Raw genomic sequence first — 20,277 nt, 5'->3', positions numbered from 1 at the left:
CTTTAGCCTATGCTTCCATAAATCCTTACATACTGAGTACAAATGATACTAAACACCCACCGCAGATTCAAACCTTGTCCTTTGGCTCCCCGAAACCAATACCCCGCCAAATATTATGGATTTTAGGGCCACAATAATATAACATAATAATACAAATTTAATCCCGGGGTTCCAGTTTTATTATTTAATTATTCTATTTTAAACGGAATGTTACATATATGTTGATGATATGATTATTATTGGTGATGATCATGATGATATAGAGTCTTTAAAGCATGATTTGGCTCACCATTTTGCTATGAAAGACTTAGGTTTGCTACGTTGTTTCTTGGGGATTGAAGTTTCTCGGTCTCCAAAGGGTTATATTTTATCTCAAACAAAGTATATTTCAGATTTGTTTGAACCCGCACGACTCACGGATAATTGAACAGTTGATACGCCTATAGAGAGTAATGCAAAGTATTCTCCAACCGATTGTGTCTCCTTATCTGATCCAAGCCTTTATCCTACCATTGTGGGGAGTTTAGTTTACCTGACTATAACTAGATCGGATATTGCTCATGCAGTTCATAATGTCACAACTCCAAATTTTAGACCTAGCATGGTCTAAACCCTAACCAAGTATTAGTGTAAACTACATTTCAATACTTGGTGCATTGTATCCCTTATGGCCATGAGGACATGTTTATAAACTAGTAACTAAGAATATATTGGAAACAGTTTTGGGTTAAGCAAGTATAAGTTAATATAAGTTAAAGGACTATTATTTAAGCCATAAAATGAACCACCACAACGGAGTTTACGACCCTAGACTTCTAGAACATGATGTTCATGGTTTTGAATGAAGATTTAAATGGTGTTAACGGCCTTAAAGCTTAAACAATTGATGTTTACGGTTTAAAATAAAAATCAAAAGTAGTTCACAGCCAAACAATCTAAATACTTTTGTGTTCACAGTTGGCAATGGATTCAAGGGGTGTTCACGGTTGGCCTTGAACCGAAAACACCTTTTCTAAAAGCTTTAAATCCGAAAACCCACTTTATATATATATGAAATTCATCCATAAACACTCCAAAATATCTTCATATCTTATCCATAATTAGCTTCCCAATGTGATTAGATATGTAAACCTCACATTCACCGCCTCATAAGTTCCTTCACATATAGGTCACAACTTAGAACCATTTCTCTCATTTCACACAAGCAGTAAATGAAAACATTCTCTTTTCTCTCTCAAGTAACAAGCCATATTCCTTCCATTCTTAAGAAATCAAAGACCAAAGTCCCCTGGAATCCTGGATCATATAATTGAAGCTTCATCCCTAAGATACTATAGTAAGTATTCAATTATTTAGTTTTATAGAATATTTGTGTTGTTAAAAATCATCTTATTCACACACTATTGTGTGTTTAAAACCATTAGGATCACGACCTCTTTCCCGTATTATATCCCAAAGGTCACCGCTTTCATCTCGATATCTAGTCAAAACTGCACACAAGGTGAGTTCATACCCGCATATTTTTCTAAACTTTTTCAATGTTTTTAGGGGGGGGGGGGAATAAAAGTAAAACACATGAAATCTATAATTTACTTGTTAAGTTTTCTTACCGTTAATATGTATTTAAATGTGAAATTTGTTAAAACATGGAAATAAACTTATAAACTATAATAGGTATAGTTTATGGATCATATGAACTATTTTTACAAACTTATAAACTATAATAAGTATAGTTTATTGAACAAATGAATTATTTTAAAAAGTTATATGTTATTTACTAAAAGGTTTTTCACTTTATGTAAACTAGTTAATACAGGATTGTGAACCGCTTGATGTACCAAATATTGTACCCGTTAAAATCCTAATTATAACCAGAGTCTCCTGGAGGAAGAGCGTGAGTTTGTGTATATATCTATATGGGAATGACAATCCCGCACCCTGACTGTTAGCTACAGTTGGAACAGAAGTTCAGGGGTGACAAATGTCATTAACTTTACGACGCCTGAAGAACGTCCTGTAGACCATTAGTCATATTAGTATGGTTATAATGAATATTCACAATAAGTATTAATTAATTATTTACATAAAAGATATAATTTTACACACGCTTTAGGGTAAATAACTTTATGATTACTTAGCACTTACATCAAGGTTATATAAAATTAATGTCTGGTAGACAGTGGAGTGTGTGATTTCCGCCTCATTCCCTATTCCTTGTTTGGTTGTGGGCTTAGGGCAGATTCACCCAATCGATTGTCTATTCGATCTCGATTTTATATAACTTGTATGTACTAAGTAATCATAGGAGGGTATTAACTTCATATCTAGTTTACAATGCAAACACATCTTCAGTTAGTTTTATTTATGAATAAAACTACATATCATTAAATTAAGTATGACAATAATACGTGTACTTTTCGGTCTTGGAAAGTTTAAAACTACAATTCGGTTTTATGGAAAATATAGGATTTTCCAAAGTAAACATCATCATTTTACAAAACAACACTTTATAGTTGAACAGGTGGAACTAGGAACATAATTACAAAAGGTTCAAAACTTATTTACAAACTAGTATAACATAAAGGACCTTTAATTGATAATTCTATGATTTCCTTAGTTTATACATCAGAGTTATATATAAATAATATCTAATAGACAGTGGAATGTGAGGTTTCCTCCTTACTTTATGTTCCTTGTTTGGTTGTGGGCTTAGGGCAGATCCATACATTCAACTGTTCGTTCAATATTAGTTTATATATAACTTGTATGAATTAAGTGGTTATAGAAGGAGCTGGTATGGTCATATTCTTACTAAGAAAATATAGGATTTTCTTAAGGAACACTTTCATCATATCTCAAAGGACTATTACAATTAACTTTGTAAGTACCTAGTGAATAGTCATGGTTATATACAAATGAGGATCCGACAAACAATGAGATGTGTGATTTCCGCCTCATTTCCTGTTCCTTGTTTGGTTGTGTGCTTGAGGCAGAACCACACAATAGATTGTCTGTTCGATCTAGATTGTATATAACTTGTTTACACTAAGTACTCGTAGAAGGAACTAGTAAGAGTCATTTTACTTATCATTCATCACATCAGAAAATATAGGATTTTCTGGAGCAACACCTAATGTTTTACAAAGAATAAAGAACCCGTTTTCTAAAACAAAATACTTATGAGCTCACCAAATTTAATGTTGACACTTTTTCAAACCACTTGTATTCTCAGGAAAGTTAATAGACATGTACTCTCTCAGGCGTTACGAAGACGGAGCATAGTAGAATTATGTCTTACCCTTTTACAGTAGTTTTAATGTTAAACAAGTAATTTTTGAACACAATTTAAATACTATGTTATTAATACAATGGTTGTTGTTGCTTTGATTACTATTATACAATTGTTGTGATACTATACATGACGTCCTCCGCCCCTGAACGTTTCCGCCGTTCTGGTTTGGGGGTGTGACAATGTGGTCAGCCAGTTTGTCATTTCCCCTTCTACTGTTCATTGTGGAGTTGTTCTTCATATTTTGAGATATCTTCGTGGTACCCGGTTCCGCACCCTTGTGTTTCCATCTACATCCTCTCTTGAGCTACATGCCTATACTGATGCTAATTGGGATAGTAATATTTATGATCGTAAGTCCATTATTGGGTATTGTTTTTTTTTCTTTGAGATTCATTGATATCATGGAAGAGTAAGAAACAAGATGTTGTCTCTCGTTCTTCAACAGGATCTGAGTATTGAGCCATCGGTAATGCCACTTATGAGATTGTTTGGTTGAGATGGATTCTTGCAGATATGGGCATTCACATCTCGTAACCTATCCCTTTGTATTGTGACAATGAGAGTGCGATAATGATTGCCAAGAATTAAGTGTTTCATGAGCGTACAAAACACATTGAGATTGATTGTCATTTCACATGAAACCATCTCTAGAAGGGCACTATCTGTATTCCTTATGTTCCTTCCACCTTGCAGATTGTTGATATTCTTACGGAGCAATTGATTGCTCCTGATTTTATTTTCTTTCTGAAAAACTCCTAATGCTTATTGTTATTGCATTGTGAGTTTGAGGGGGGATGTTAGCCTAATAAGATTTTGGGCTTTATTTTGTATTGGGTTTTATATTGGCTCATTAGCTAGAAAACCCTAATTAGCTAGTCTATATATTATGTCTTTTCCTTTCATTGTATCTTGTACTTCTTATTTGATAATAATACGAAACCCTATCCGTTCTATGTCTTATTAGTTTACAAGATTCAGTTCTACATTACCTATTTAACCAGTAAACTTTAAACTTATACTTTTTTGTAATTTTTTTCCAGGAAGATGAGTGGGAGGAAATTTATCATACTCATATAATGAGTACATGTAATACTCTTAGATGCGTAATAATATTTGTTTGTTTCATGAATCAAAATGTTTATTGTCATTTCATTTCGATATGAAGGATCTCGGTGAAGCCTCTTATGTTATAGGAATAGAAATACACTGAGATAGAACAAAGGGAATTTAGGATTGTCCCGAAAGGAATATTCGAGAACGTACTTAGTAGATATAAGATGCAATAATGCTCCCCTGACTTTGCTCTTGTAGTTAGAAGGGAAATTTTCAGTTTGTTTTAATTTCTAAAAATATAGGTAGAACAAGATTAAATGAAGTTAATCTTTAATGCTTTGGTAGTTGGAAACTTAATATATGCCTTGTACTAAACTAGGAATCACTTGTGTTACTGCCATCCAAGGTTATTATTAATCAAATCTGAACCTAGATCGCTCAAAAGTTGCCAAGAATAATAATTACAACATATTTACTAAGAAGTATTAATCTGGAAGTGATATGATTTTTGACTCCAAATTTGAAAAATAGAATGACAAGTCATCAATAAGATACATCTTTATGCTATCAATCAGCCCATATCATGGAAAAGTCATAAGTGAAAGTTGACGATTACATCAACTATGATGGCAAACTATATTGTCATATATAATGCAACTTGCTGAATGTTATTGAGAAAATTTAATCATAGGACTCATGATTATAAATCTCATTTCAAGGTTGTTAAAAGAAATTTTGTTGCTATAACATTTCATATGTAAGTTTTTTCACTAGTAATAGTTAAACTAGAGTGAGGCTTTACCTCGATATAAAATACTTGGTCATGTAAGAGCAAGTGAAGGAGAATAATATTTGTATCAAGCACATAAATGCTAGTAGTTTCGAGCACATCCATACTAGTAAAATGCTAGCAAATATAATGAAAAAAGATTTAGCACCGAAAGTATATGTTTAAGGTTAGACCTACTGCATAGTACTTTATTGGAACTTCTAATTTTATTTTTTCAAGTACTTAATTATTACTCTTCTATACTATGTATTTTGTCAATATTAATAACTTGGAACATTTACTTTCTATAGACAAATGTACTCCATTACCACCTAACTCTAAAGTGATTTTACTTAAACTAATCGAAAATTTCACATGAAGCACCACAATATGATTGGTGGGGGTTCACGTCTAAAAATGCTACGTTAGGCTATACTTTTCAACTTTTGATGTTAGTATGAAACAAGATGAATATAAATTAGCTAAGATAATAAAACATGTATATAGATAGTCATTGCACAAGTGAGAGAATGTGGAAAAATAACCTAACAATGTGGCCTTCAAACTAGGGGTGAGCAAAAACCGCACCGCAATTAAAATTAACCGCAAAAACCGCATAAACCGACACTGATAAACCGCAACCGCAATTAAAACCGATATTGAGGTTTTCTGTTTGTCAAAAACCGCAAATTTACGGTGCGGTGCGGTTATTAGTTTTCAAAAACCGCAAAAAAACCGCACCGCACCGCATATATTATATACAATTTTTTTAATTAATTATTAATATATTAAATATTAAAAATAACACAAGTTTCATGGATGAAAGATGGATAAAATACTAGAAAACCAAAGTATTGGGGTTTTGTTATGTTTAACTTTGAAAAATGGTGAAAGTAGACAATTTTAAGATATTTCTTGTTAATTACTATTGATTTGACGTTTTTAAGATATTAGTTGTTTGTGATTTAAGTTAATTGTCTTATACTTTATGGTTTTTTTATTATTATTATTATTACAAGTAATATGTTTGAACTCTTAAACCGTTTGAGCTCTAAACTATGGTTAAAAAACCACACAAAATAACCCCACCAAATCCATGTGGTTAATAACCGCAACACAGAAAAAACAAAACCGCACCGCAAAAATAACCGCCTAACCGCACCGAAAAAATAACCCCACCATGCGGTTTTGAAAATAAATTAACCGCATTTACGGTTAGTGGTGAGGTTTTAGCTAATAACCGCACCGAACCGCACCACGCTCACCCCTACTTCAAACTATCTTGTAAATATTTATTTCATGTAGGTACAAACTATATCCCATACCAAAACATGATGGATTTATCAATAACTTGAATATGTGGTGTTGTATAACTTACTCATAAGATGCTATAATGAGCATTAAACACGTATTTGGAAGAAATGTAGGAGAGGGTTATGGATGAGTGTTTGCCTTTAGATTCTAGTTTTCCTTATAACACAATGATCGTGTGTTTAATTATCTATCTATCAAGAACTCAATGAAGCATCTTTTATGGGAAGTGAAAATAATCAACATTACACCGTCTTCATCAAAGTTACCAACACCAAGTAAGTTCATTCATTCTTTGCCAAAGATGGTACGAACTAGGGATAAAAGATGGGTAGTGATTTGTGTGGTTGTTTTCCGGTTTGTGTTTTTAACATGCGAGTTGATTTTTGTCTTTATTTTTGATATATTTTAATTATACAGATTTAGGAAAAAGTTTATAATTGTATAAGTGATCCATACTTAATAGAAGTATTGCATAAATGGTCCACGTGTCTTATACAATTATAAATATGGTCCTTACCTCACCGAAAATTAAAAGAAATAGTTCTTATGTGTCTACTAGATTTTAGAATTGGTTATTGCTTAATAGCAAATTTATAGAAATTGTCCCTTTATTTTACAAAAGTGCATAAATGGTTCTTAAGATTCAAAAAAATATAGAAAAGGTTCATATGTTTCACAACATTATAGAGAAATGGGGATGCATAGTTAGTACCAAATTCGGATCCCGTACCGGTACCATACCATAACCACTACCTAATTCAAACATATGGGACAATACTCGATACTCTTGCCCTCGGATCGATACTAGTACCGAAAATTGGTACATGTATCGATGATATTAGTTCAGTTTGTGCCAGGTATTGTTTCTTCCACCCATTATGGTATTCGAGATTCTTGGTTTGGTATTGGTTTCGTCTCATGTTCATCCCTATAGAGAAATAGTCACTGCCTAATCGGGAAATCACCAAAATGGTCCAAAAAAGTACAAAATAGGTCCTTGTCTATTAGCAAATTACCAATATAGTCCACGTGTTTCAAAGCAAATTACCGAAATGGGCCCAACGTAAGAAATCAATACAAAAAATTATGTATAAAATATATGATTAATTAATTGCGAGCCATCCCATTAGTTATAATAGTGTAAATTACACGAATCGTCCATCGTGGAGGTTCCAAAAGGCATGTTGAGTTCCTATTTAAAAAAAATTAACTCGGACCATCTTTTGTTTGTAAAAAACTTGCACACTTCATCCCTCCTGACATAAAAAGAATATTTTCCCCTTAATAAATTCTTTTTATTTTTCTTTTATTTGTTTATCGTTTTAAGTTATATATATATATATATATATATATATATATATATATATATATATATATATATATATATATATATATCCACAAACCCACCCCTCTCCCTTCCCTTTCTCTAATTTCCTTTCGTCTCCCTTTTTCTCACCCACTCCCAATAACCACCGAAAACCCTAACTCTCTAGCAAGACCAAACAATCCAAAATAAGAAAATGATCAGGTTGTGTGATTGTTTATCCGCACAACAGGTCTCAACACAAACACCATATTCTTCTTCTCCCTCTAATAGATCACCACATGTGTTTCCTTCTTATTGTTCTCGCTTCAATCGACATCCACCAACCAGAAAATAATTGCAACCTCTCCTTCTTTTCTTTCTTTAATCGAGTAATCACCCAAGTATCATGCTCTCAATCGAACACACCCATCACATTTCCGTTTCTGGTTCGCTATAGATCAAGAATGAAACACCCATCTCTAATTTATGTGTTGTTTATCTCAGTGAAGTGAAGAAGACAACGGATTGGAGGTTAGGGGGTAAGAAATTGATGAACATGTGATTTTATTTTTCATTTTTTTTGTTTGTGTGATCATTGATTTGCATAAAGGTGTTGGCTAGGTGGGGTTGCGATGGTTAAGGTTGTAGTTGGAGGTGATTACAAGAAAAGGTGTTGATGGTAGGTACATGTAGGTGTTGACGATGGCTGTTGGTGGATGGGTATAAGGGTGGTTAAGTTGGTAATGAATTATGGGTGAGGATGAAGGTCTCTGTTTTTTTATGGTTTAGAGATGGAGAATGGCGGTTTTGGTATAGGTTTTGGGAGTTGGCTTTAGTGATGTCGGTGGTTGTGTGATATTTTTTATAGATGAAGGATGACTAAGGGAAAATAAGGGTTTTTGTTCGTTTATGGTGGAATGGTGATGGTGCAAGGTGGAGATGGAGATGGAATGGTTTTTTGTTGGCTTAAGGACCACTGAGATGAAGAACGAGGGAATAATGGGTCGTCGATGGCGTTTCTGTAACACCCCGATTTCCCAGGTGTGAAATTCGAGGGTTTCATGTATATTATAGGACCTACTCGATGAGTTGGCTACTCCAACTCATCATGTAGAAGAGATCAGCCCACGTGGATTTTTGAAGCAAACTCGACGAGTTGGAGGGGCCAAATCGACGAGTTGAGGTTATTTAGTGAAAACCCTAATTTTTAGAGTTTTGCAGCATATACAAAGAAATTATAACCCATTATAGCCTCCCTCATCATCATTTTAGCCAGAGAAAACCCTAATTCGAGCTTGGTACCATCTTGTGTGTGTTTGAGAGCTTAAAAGGTGACTTTTAGGGAGTTTTGGAAGGAGACTTGAAGATTGAGAAGCTTGAATCAAGAAAAGGGTTGTAGATCCATCATCTTTTGGGTATTGACGACCAAACTGAGGTATAAAGTTAATATCTTGACCTCTTAATACTTAGATCTTCTTTTGGGTGTGTTTATGGCCATTTTTGGGGCATAATGGAGTCACAATCGGCTTTGAGCTTGTCACAAGGACATGGCTTCAGATCCGGACTCCTCTAGGTCCCTATAGTTATAAAGTCATCAACTTTATCAAGATTTGACCCTTCACCATTCCCTAAACCCTTTCTTGAGCTTAGTTTTGGGTGTTTTAGCCTTGTGAGACCTTGCATGCACGTAAAGTTAGCAACTTTACGTGATTACTTCATCCTAGGAGGTTGGATATGAAGTTTGGAGCATTGGAATTGACTGGAATGAGCTTAATGTGTAATGGCTGAAGAACTCGACGAATTGGGCATCGAACTCGACGAGCTAAGTCGGGTTTACCCGTCTTTAGATTCAGAGTGAACTCGACGAGTTGGTGGGGCGACTCGACGAGTGGTTAGGGTTTTTCCCCGATCTTCTGGACACTGCATGGACTCGGCGAGTTGACTTGGGTTTTCGCGATTTACTGATTTCTGAATGAACTCGACGAGTTGGGTCAACATTGACTATCGACCTTGACTGTTGACTTCCATTGACTTTTAGGGCTATGGTCAAGTTGTGGACTTTGGAGGCCATGGAGAGGTGAAATGGTCTTTTACCCTTCTGATATTTAGTAGAGGAGCTTAGCCTAACAACTTTTGGGGGTTGTTAATATCAATTATTAACTAAAGGAATATGTGATATATGTTAGGCGGAGTCTAGACCGGCAGTTCGGGTACGAGATATACTGCTTTACTTTACGAGGTGAGTCTTTTCACTAAACTTACCTGAGTGGTAATTATTGTGCGATCGGAGGGTCCTATGTGCTTATAATGAGATATTTGATATTGTGCATTCTGTCTTTGTGATTTATATTGTATATTATTCTGTGTATTTATTGAGATAAGAGAGAGGGTCCAAACCGAGTTGTGAGACCGGAGGGTCTTCATTGAGATACAAGACTAGAGGGTCCAACCCGATCCGTGAGACTGGAGGGTCTTCACTGAGACACATGACCGGAGGGTCCTTATCGAGATATAGTCATGAGAGACTAACTATTTGTGTGTGTGGTATTTTGGAGAACTCACTAAGTTTCGTGCTTACCGTGTTGAATTAAATTTGTTTCAGGTACTTCTATAGATTCCGGGAAGGTGAAGGCACAATTGTACACATCTGTCGGCTTATGGAGATTTGAGGATTTTGGGATACTCTGATATTGTTTTAATAATAACTTACAATTATGTGATGACTTGAATTTATGAATAATATTTTGAGAATTAAAATGAAAATTTTGTTTTGAATTTTGAGGCGTTACAATTTATGAGAGAAAAAGAGGTGGTGGTTAATGGTTGTCGATGATGGTGATGGTCCGATGTCAAAGAATTTAGTGGGAAAGAAGGTTTAGAAGGGAAGGGTTAGGATAAGATGGGTGGGTGATGTTTTTTTATTTTATTTTGTATGTTATGAATAATTGTAGGAAAAATAAAATAAATCAAAAAAATAATAAAAATGATAGAATCGTCATTTCATATCTTCCAAGTAGGACTGTAAACGAACCGAACGAATACAAACAAGGGCTTGTTCATGTCCGTTCATTTAAAAAATTACATTGTTCATGTTTGTTCGTTTATGTTCGTGAACATGATAAATGAACATAAACAAACAAACATAGATAAAGAAACATATATGAATATAAACGAACATATAATATAGTAATATAATCAAACACAATTGAACATATATGAACATAAAAGAAACTTAAATGAATGAACGTAAACGAACATTCACGAACATAATTGAACGAACGAGACCATTGTTCATGTGCATTCGTTTAACTAAACGAACGATAATTTGTGTTCATGTTCGTTCATTTATTAAATAAACGAACATATACAAAATTTCCTGTCAAACGGTTCACGAACAGTTCGTCGAACTGTTCAGTTCGTTTACAGCCCTACTTGTAAGGGATGAAACATGCAAATTTAAACTAACAAAGGATGACATGTGCAACTTTAACCAAACGAAGATGGCCGAGTTAATTTTTAAAAATATGAGACTGAACGTGTTTTTTAGCACCCGCACGAGGGACGATACATGTTATTTGCTCTTAATAATATAATTCTAGATAAATGAATCTAGATAAATTGTAGAAAATGACAAAATAAAAAAGAACAAAAATGTAGAATTGTCAATTTTAAATATTTATTATCCTATTTCATACACTTTAATGATGTAGTAATTTGAACTGGCAACAAAATGACACAAAATGAAAGATAATCAACAATGAATGAAACAAAATGAAAGATAATCGACAATGTAAGTTATGTAACAAAAACCAAACTAGATGTAAATTTCAATATTTCATTAAACCTTAAAAGCCAAAACGCTTTTAGTTAATTTAGTGGATTAAATATAATTGCAAAAATTAAATTACCAAAATAGTAATACGTAATAATGTAATTATTTGAAGCACATCTAAACTGAAAGTAGTGGTTACGTGCTTCCGTTTGATCATGCAGCATAATACTCGGACACCCTTGTATTTGTATATATCAATATCAATATATGCCTTTGTCCAAAGATGCCTTCACAATTTTCACACACATACATGCACTCGCTGCCTCGCTCTATTTATCATTCAGTCGATCATTGATAGGAAGGAAGTGCATCATCACTAATGGCGGAGAAGTCTTTCAAATACATCATCGTCGGCGGTGGTGTATCAGCTGTGAGTATTAATCAATCTACGATCATTTCCCTTTCTGTATTATTCATTTACAATGCTATGGCTCCTCAATTGCACGTAATGTTACGATTATAGCATTTTCTGATTGAGTGATTTCCAGAGTTGTTTATCAGATTGTATAGGATCTTAATTTTTGACATTTCCAAATCGTAATGTATGTGATCGAATTGCTATCTCGGTTCAATACGATCATAGATATACGTTATGTGTGTTTAATACATATTCAAGTGTTCCGTGATTGTTTTTTTTATTATACAATTTCATCGATCCAGAATCAGATAAAATCTCACACGACATCTTCGTTTTCCCAACGAATACACTCTCCTAGTGATCTGATGACCTTTAAATGTAATAATATTGGCGTTAATCGTTCAACAATATCATACGTTTTCAATTTCAAGCTCTCGTCAATACAAATCAATAACTAATTGTATTGATTTAGTTCAAAATTGTTTGGAATACGTACAGGGCTATGCTGCCAGAGAGTTTGAAAAGCAAGGAGTAAAGCCTAACGAACTAGCAATCATCTCTAAAGAGGCGGTATGCTTTTCAAATTGTCCAACAATTTTACTCATATAATTGCTTGAGTTACAAGCTAAATGTCGTTTTATCACTTTCTAATCAAATTTAACTAATCAAATTAGCTATATTGAACTATTTATACTCTGATGCTAAGTTGCTAACCTACACACTTTATAATTTTTAGGTAGCTCCTTATGAACGCCCTGCATTAAGCAAGGGATATCTGTTCCCTGAAGGTAACCTATTTGGCTAATTTCCAGTTAGTTTCTGTGTTAATCATGAATTTGATTTTTTTTGTTATGATATAATAAGTTTTTGTTACTTTCTTATCATATTATATTCTTCAGGAACTGCAAGGCTTCCAGGGTTTCATGTCTGTGTTGGTAGTGGAGGAGAAAGACTAGCACCTGAGTGGTATAAAGAAAAGGGCATAACTTTGATCCTTAGCACAGAGATAATCAAAGCAGATCTACCTTCAAAAACTCTCAAAAGTGCAGCTGGTGACACCTTTAAATATGAAGTTTTGATCATTGCAACTGGCTCCACAGTAACCTCTGAAATCCTTTTGTTACTATCAAATGTAATAAAAAGATTGGCTTTACATTTATACAAGTTTCTTGTTAGGTTTTCAGACTGGAGAACTTTGGTATACAAGGAGCTGATGCCAAGAACATCTTTTACTTGAGAGAAATTGCAGATGCTGATAAACTTGTGGAAGCAATCAAAAGTAAGAAAAATGGAAAAGCTGTTGTTGTTGGTGGAGGATACATTGGGCTTGAGCTTAGCGCAGCTTTAAAAATAAACAACTTTGATGTTAGCATGGTTTATCCCGATCCATGGTGTAGTAAGTTGAAATGCCATTCTTTCTAGAATAATTTTACATCTTTCTAATAATTGGAAACTACATGCAAAGATATACATTTTATCGATAATGACAATTGACAAATGTTATCATTTACAGTGCCTCGTTTATTCACTGCTGACCTGGCGGCTTTCTACGAGGCGTATTATACGAAAAAAGGAGTGAATATCATCAAAGGAACAGCTGCTGCTGGATTTGTAAGTAACGAAAAAGGAGAAGTAAAAGAAGTGAAACTAAAAAATGATCGCGTAATGGAAGCAGATATTGTGGTTGTTGGTGTTGGAGCAAAGCCTCTAATTAATCTATTCACTGGACAACTCGAAGAGGATAAAGGTGGAATCAAGGTATTTTTTTTTTTTTTTTTTATATATCAGATGTGACATATTTCTGCAAAAAGTAAAAGCCATATTCTTTGTTTTCCAGACTGATGCATTCTTCAAAACTAGTGTTGATAATGTATACGCGATAGGTGATGTTGCTACTTTTCCCATGAAAATGTATGGAGATATCAGAAGAGTTGAACATGTTGACCATTCCCGCAAATCCGCAGAACAAGCTGTTAAGGTAATAATACTTTAATTAAATACATTTTGTTTGTATCAATTGACACGTCAGCAACACTAATATTATTACATTTTGTCATTTTGTTTGTATCGATTCTTAGGCTATTTTTGCAAAGGAGCAAGGAAAGGAGATTGGGGCTTACGAGTATTTACCATATTTCTACTCGCGTTCGTTTGATCTATCATGGCAGTTTTTTGGAGACAACGTTGGTGAAGCTGTTATTTATGGTAACCGTGATCCAGCTTCTGAGAAACCTAAGTTTGGAACATATTGGATTAAGGATAGTAAAGTGGTGGGCGCGTTTCTAGAAGGTGGTACCCCAGAAGAGAATAAAGCAATTAGTAACGTTGCAAAAAAGCAACCTACGGCCCCTACTCCTGACTCACTTGCTACTGAAGGTGTCCAGTTTGCATGTAAGATCTAAGATATCATTTTTCCATTCATTTAAAATGACATTTGTTTTATTTCATTACAATTAAACTCTAGATAGTAGATACGGATAAATCATGTAACGTTTTTCTTTTTTCCTTTTTATTTCCCAATAAATTAATTTCTTGAAAACGTAAAATTCCCGCAGCGCCCCCGTAGCACAGCCATTTCTCGCTACCTTTGTTCATGTTCCATCTAACACGATGCATTGCAACGATTTTGGGAGGAAGTGTTTCTCTCTCATCCTCCTCTTTATGGGCCATATGGTCTTTTACATTGTTGGCCACGTCATCAATGCATACTAAAGCTTGGCTACTTTTGTTTTTGTTTTTTGGATTTTCCTTTGAGACATACTCTTTGGCTCTCTTTTCTTGATTCGTTATTGATACAAACCCACGTTTTGATCTTGGTGTATCTCCCCATTCGTTTGATGATTTCTTCATTGGGAATGGGATATTTGGTGAAGGGGTCAACACAGTGAGTGTTGACTTTTCTTCTTCTTTGGTTACAGAACCACAGAGATAATGAGGTTCTCGGTTTCTGTTAGGGTCTCTCTCCACTGATTTTGTTGTAAGCTGATCACATTTATAAGTAAAGTTAGTGTCACTTTAGGATTTACTAAAACGTATTTTCATTTATTTATTTAATTATATAATATATTATATACACACCTGAAAATGAATAACTTTGCCATCTGAACAGCAATATGCAACCATGTCTGTTAGTCTTGAGACATGAACACACCAAATGGAAGATGATGAACAGTAATAGCTATGTGATCCATGGTGTTGAGTTTTTACAGTGGGTGTAGCAGTAACAGGGGTGTCAGATACAGCTTTTGATAAGTTAATTATCTTTATTTCTCCATCATCGGATGATAAAATAACACATCTACAAATAATGATAAATATAAAGTGTAATTTAAAAAAAAAAATGAAAAACAGAAAGCGTGATTAATATGATAGTGATGGGTACCTTGGGTCTGGATGCCAATCCAAACTGTATGTAATCTTCTGAAGAGGTATATCCCAAAGAGGGTGATATGGATCACTGAAATAAATTAAAAAAAAGTTAAACATTATTATATATAATATAATATTGAAAATTTGCATTGAAGATTTTGAATATACTTACCGAATGTCCCAAAATCTAACACCTTTATGTCCGGAAGTAGCGATTATGTTTGCACTCTCGGGATCACTACAGATATTAACAACAGTTTTAATGAAAAATTATTTATACACTAACTAGTTGCATTTTTTTAAAATAAAAATAACATGATTATATTTATACAGTTTATATTGACCTGGGTAGAGGTGCCCATTTAAGTGCTCTTATAGGAACAGTATCTGCACTGAAGCAAAGCAATGGTTTGGTATCTGTAAACAAAAAACATAAAACTGTTAAAAAAAAAAAGAATATGCTAGAATTTAGTAAATAGAAAGTTAAAATATAACAAAGTACCTATAGATGAATCATTAGTAGAGAACTTCCAGAGTGCAACCTGAACATATAGAGAATGGTATGAAATTATGAATTATACTTTGAATAAAAAAGGAGATTGTAAATATATAAAAATTGAGGAGCAAAAAAATGTAGGGTGAGTGTTGAATTTGAATTTACCACTCCATCATGACAACCAGCTAGAATGAGATCATGAGGGGCAGATGTCGACCACTCCAATGTTAAGGGAATACTGTATATAAGAGAAAGAGAACAAAATATTTACATTTTTTTATTACCAATAATACATCTAACTTTACTCTTATTAAGAGGTATTAGGAATTAACCTTTGTCTATCTCCACACTTCAACTTTGAACACATGAAAACTGGCTTCAACTTAAGGAAGCGAGGATCAGTGCCTTCCTTTTGACAAGAAGAAAATAGAGCCTTAGTTGCACTAAGAACAGGTACCTCCCACCTATAATATCAAAAAAAAATTTAAAAATTATAAAACTTATAATAGCATAGTAATTAATTAATATTAATATATAAAAATAAAGCATACACTTCAAGAGCTCCATTCCCAAGCAAAACAGCAAGGTACCCCATCCTGTAACTAGAAATATCATGAGAATCAGGTCTCCATTTCACATCCCATGCAACTTTTCCATTGTGAGCCAATCCCATCACAAGTCTAGGCAAAGCAATATCTTTAGAAACCGAGTTACTATTTGGAACACTTTCAGGGGTATGATGATGATGATGATGATTCTCAATAGCAAGCAACTTTGGTGGCTGTTGAGGGGCAGTTTCAGGGGTATTTTTGTCAATATCAACCAACTTTTTTGAGTGTTGAGGGAATTCAATAGCAAGAGGCTGTGGATATGAGTTTGTATTAGGAACAGGAACAGTTTCAGAATCAGAAGCATTCTTTCTTGGTCTCCCTCTTGGCTTCTTTGGTTGATTCGTTTCAAGATTTGTTTCTTCATTCCTTTTTGGTTTGACTTTGACCAAAGGAATCATATCTTGTTCTTTTGTATACGCATTCAACAAACACCATATCTGAATGAGACCTCTTCCAGTAAGTGGAGCACCAATTTTATGATATGAAGACTCTGGTGGATGAGCAGCAACAGCAACAAACTAAAAAAATAATAAATAAGATTATGTTTATTTATTGTGAAACATAATAAATGATCAACAATAAGTACCTCAACGTTAATGTCAGTGTTGGAATTTTGATGAAGTATGGGACACCAATCTAAAGCCCAAACATGGCCTCCAACATACATCACAAAATCTTTGTTTCCATCTGAAGTGTCCTGTATTAGTGTCAAGATTTTTTTTAATCTCTACTAAAATCCATACTTTAAAAATGAAACTTTTATGTAATATGTACTTTAGGAACAAGTGCTGAAGAAAACTGAGGCAACTTGATTTGATGTGTGACGTTTTTCTCATGGCTTTCACAAGCAAACTTAATAGCTCGAGGTTGATAGCAAAAATTCCTCCATTCTCTGTAGATTAAAAGATATATAGTTTGGTAAAAAAAAATGACAATATCACTTTACTAATACTTAAAACTTTTAATCAGACCTTAAGAAAGTAATGGAAGAAGAGAAACGTTGAATTTGTGGATACTGGAACTCTGATTCTCCAGAGAGATTAGCAATTTTATCCATGGCTTGAAAGTGATTGTCAATTGAAGAATCGAATTTGGAAACCAAAATTTCTGGATCATCATCATCATTCCCCCCAGAAACTACTTGAAGATTATTAGATCTTGGAAACTCCATTTGTAATCATGCGTAAATGCCTATACAAGTTACAAGAATTTCATCTCAATGGATGCATTGTCCTATTACAGTATAACCACCATTCTACCATGTTTTTTTTATCACATTACATAAACACATACAACACGCATAATCACAATTATGCATTATTTGCTTAAACTTTACATTGACAATATGAAATAATTATTATGCTGCTGTTTCTTTTATTCTAACTCTGAATGCTAGCTAGATTTCATCTTCTTCTTCTTCTTCTATTATCACTCATACAAGTTACAGCCAGTAGATTGTGTTTATCTAAAAAGTTCAAAATTCATATGAATTTCAAGAAACAAAGGACAAATAGTGACATGTGATTTCATCTTCTTCTTCTTTTGATATCAACAGCCTCACTAAAACAAAAGCACCATAATAGACTCTGGAGTGATTCCACTACTAATCCAAATCCTCAGCTGTGGATCCGTTTCAACAATACATGAACCAAACTAAATTTAAAACACCCCCTGTTTGATTTTCTTTTCGTATGGAAGGAACATTCCAATGACCCAAGCAAAAAAAACAATGCCAATTTCAGCAAAAAAACGATGTCAATTTCAGAAAGAAGAAAAAACGATGCAAAACTTAGCAATAAGAAGTATTCTAAGGTCGTTCTTCGATTTCAGAAGGTCATTCAAAGGCACATTCTCATGATCCAAGCAAAAAAAAAAACGAAGTTAAAAAGATCAAGGAACTAACCCGATTAGAATTTTGTATTCAGAAATCCGTTATAATCAGAAACTCGTATTCAGATAGATTGAAACGAAAGTTCAAAAATTTTGTATTCAATAAACCTAATCAAGTCGGAATCGAAGATAAAACTTGAAAAATCGAACCCTGCGGCCGGAGGTGAAGCGCCGGCATCAATGTGGAAGAGGACTCGCCGGCGTCGGTGTGGGTGGAGGTTGACTAGTCGGCGTTGGAGGAACTCAGTAGTCACGAACAATTTTCATTGGCAAGTATAATGTCATCTAAAATCTCTGTAACAATGCATTTAGGGGTGTTTGAAAAGTGAAAAAAAATAGGCTGAAGCAATAACCAAATTTAATTGCAATAGGAAATAAACCGATTTTAATAGATAGGGGGAATGTTTATTCCTTTAAACTGATTTGTTTGTCAAACACTTAAAATGTTTATTACTTATAGTTTATTTCCACCGCAATAAACTAATCCAAACACATTTTTAATAGATTGTGAAAACTGAAAACGAAATTAGTTGATTCCCAAATAACAACAAATAGCAAACGGAGGAACTTGGGAGTTAGGAACAATTCAGTCAATAGGAAATTAGAAATCAAATGTTTTGAAATTAGTGAATCCTAATTCCTAATTCTACTATTCCAGTAGTGAAGAGATGAAGACAGAAACCGAGAGAACTGGAGAACAAAGAAAAAGGAGCATCTGAGCATACCTGATTTTCGGTGACTGGTGGATTGTGGACAACGACACAACTTGGTGAATGGTTATGTGCATGCGTCCAACCACTGAGCGAAGTACCGACGATGGGGGCAGAACTCCTAGGGTTTCGATTTTGACTTCTACGTTGACTTATCAGGAGGGGCCACAGCTCAATTTTAAACATAACAGGCTTATATTTATAAATTTTGAAGTGATATGGGTTGCTTCTAACCCAAATTCCAGGGGGCATGCTTACCTTGGTGTATGTTCTTGAGAGTACCGTGATTTTTGAGAGTAAATTGACAAATTACTTGGTAAATAAGTAGTTTAAATCTAGTAAAAAAAGGCAATGACTTAAGAGGATAACGTATTTTACCTTTTAGTCACATTTGGTCAATAATTTTTTTTCATAACTTATTAACCCTTAAACTTGATGAAATAACTTTTGATATGGTAAATGTTGCCCTTATAACTTATTAGCAGGTTTCCTAAATTTTTAATTTAAATATGTATAAATGAAGTATTAGGTGGAAATGGCGTGGTATGCCCCATCATTAAAACTGAAGTCTAATTTGCATTTGGTCAGTAAACTCAAGTGTCCTTCCATCGCTCTGAAGAATGACATCATCGTCTCCCAGTGATCGGAACTTCATTATAGTGTATTTCCACTACATGGGACATTTGCCCCAAATCCCTTAGTCTACTTTGATCTCGATAGAGCATCCATTCGAGACGTTGACTTCATTGGGTTCCAATTCGAAAAGTTCATGGATTTCCTTCAGAAACTCACAATATCAAAAAGCAAAGATGTCTACTTCTGCCTTCCAAAAGAATCGTTAAGTGAGGGCATTCATACACTGGTCAACGATGGTGACTACAAATAATTTTTGGATATGTCGTATGCTAATGACAAGAGAATGAATGTGTATGTGGGCCACCAGAATGAAGTCGTCATCTTGTAACATCTTGTTTTGAGGTACTTTCATTTGTGACCCCTGTCATGGAGATTTATTACATTTTGGCCCTTACAATGTAAGACTTGTGACTAGGAGGGGCTAATATTGCCACTTTTAGAATGTTGGGGTGGAGCCACGTACGCTGGGCGTATAGGTTGAAGTCCCAAACCCTAATATTTAAGGTTTGGACCTTATTTATTCTTCATTAACTCTCAACCTTGGTTCTTTTCATCAGCCTCCATCCTCTCAAAATGTCCTTGTAACTCTAATCCACCTTAAGATCATTTTGGAGCCTGTGTGTGGGTGTTTTGGTGCCTTG

The 20,277-nt window shown here is 34.2% G+C and overlaps 2 protein-coding genes across 6 annotated transcripts; one reads left to right on the top strand and one right to left on the bottom strand.

Annotated features, from left to right (window-relative positions):
* Positions 1-11,780: 11,780 nt before the first annotated feature.
* Positions 11,781-14,470, top strand: LOC111905025 (monodehydroascorbate reductase). Its single transcript, XM_023900708.3, has 8 exons — positions 11,781-11,936; positions 12,423-12,494; positions 12,661-12,712; positions 12,824-13,023; positions 13,101-13,320; positions 13,438-13,682; positions 13,762-13,902; positions 14,003-14,470. Exons 1-8 carry the CDS (start codon positions 11,886-11,888, stop codon positions 14,324-14,326), a joined length of 1,305 nt encoding a protein of 434 aa, XP_023756476.1. The 5' UTR covers positions 11,781-11,885; the 3' UTR covers positions 14,327-14,470.
* LOC111905024 (uncharacterized) lies at positions 14,317-18,601 on the bottom strand. Of its 5 annotated transcripts, none has more exons than XM_023900705.3 (13): positions 18,399-18,601; positions 17,372-17,591; positions 17,175-17,292; positions 16,987-17,097; positions 16,341-16,918; positions 16,122-16,253; positions 15,955-16,027; positions 15,796-15,835; positions 15,638-15,710; positions 15,466-15,531; positions 15,307-15,381; positions 15,003-15,222; positions 14,317-14,906 (listed from the first exon to the last, which is right to left on the bottom strand). In XM_023900705.3, exons 2-13 carry the CDS (start codon positions 17,569-17,571, stop codon positions 14,385-14,387), a joined length of 2,208 nt encoding a protein of 735 aa, XP_023756473.1. In that variant the 5' UTR covers positions 17,572-17,591; positions 18,399-18,601; the 3' UTR covers positions 14,317-14,384. The 5 variants fall into 5 exon arrangements, with proteins under 5 accessions (XP_023756473.1, XP_023756471.1, XP_023756472.1 ...); XM_023900703.3 differs by having other exon boundaries at positions 17,372-18,083; positions 18,304-18,600; XM_023900704.3 differs by having other exon boundaries at positions 18,304-18,600.
* Positions 18,602-20,277: the final 1,676 nt, after the last annotated feature.

This window comes from Lactuca sativa, chromosome 1, assembly GCF_002870075.4.
Source record: "Lactuca sativa cultivar Salinas chromosome 1, Lsat_Salinas_v11, whole genome shotgun sequence".
NCBI classification, from domain to species: domain Eukaryota; kingdom Viridiplantae; phylum Streptophyta; class Magnoliopsida; order Asterales; family Asteraceae; genus Lactuca; species Lactuca sativa.
The sequence above is the reverse complement of the archived record's forward strand: the minus strand, read 5'-3'. Positions and strand labels throughout refer to the sequence as shown.

Bases quoted from the DNA above. Each gene is read 5' to 3' on its own strand.
- LOC111905025 (XM_023900708.3), top strand. From the start codon at position 11,886: ATGGCGGAGAAGTCTTTCAAATACATCATCGTCGGCGGTGGTGTATCA. The intron at 11,937-12,422 runs GTGAGTATTAAT...GAATACGTACAG, and splicing joins TCGGCGGTGGTGTATCAGCT to GGCTATGCTGCCAGAGAGTT. The intron at 13,903-14,002 runs GTAATAATACTT...ATCGATTCTTAG, and splicing joins CCGCAGAACAAGCTGTTAAG to GCTATTTTTGCAAAGGAGCA.
- LOC111905024 (XM_023900705.3), bottom strand. From the start codon at position 17,571: ATGGAGTTTCCAAGATCTAATAATCTTCAAGTAGTTTCTGGGGGGAAT. The intron at 16,254-16,340 runs GTATGCTTTATT...TTGATATTATAG, and splicing joins GGGAATGGAGCTCTTGAAGT to GTGGGAGGTACCTGTTCTTA. The intron at 15,382-15,465 runs GTAAGTATATTC...AATTTATTTCAG, and splicing joins GTTAGATTTTGGGACATTCG to TGATCCATATCACCCTCTTT.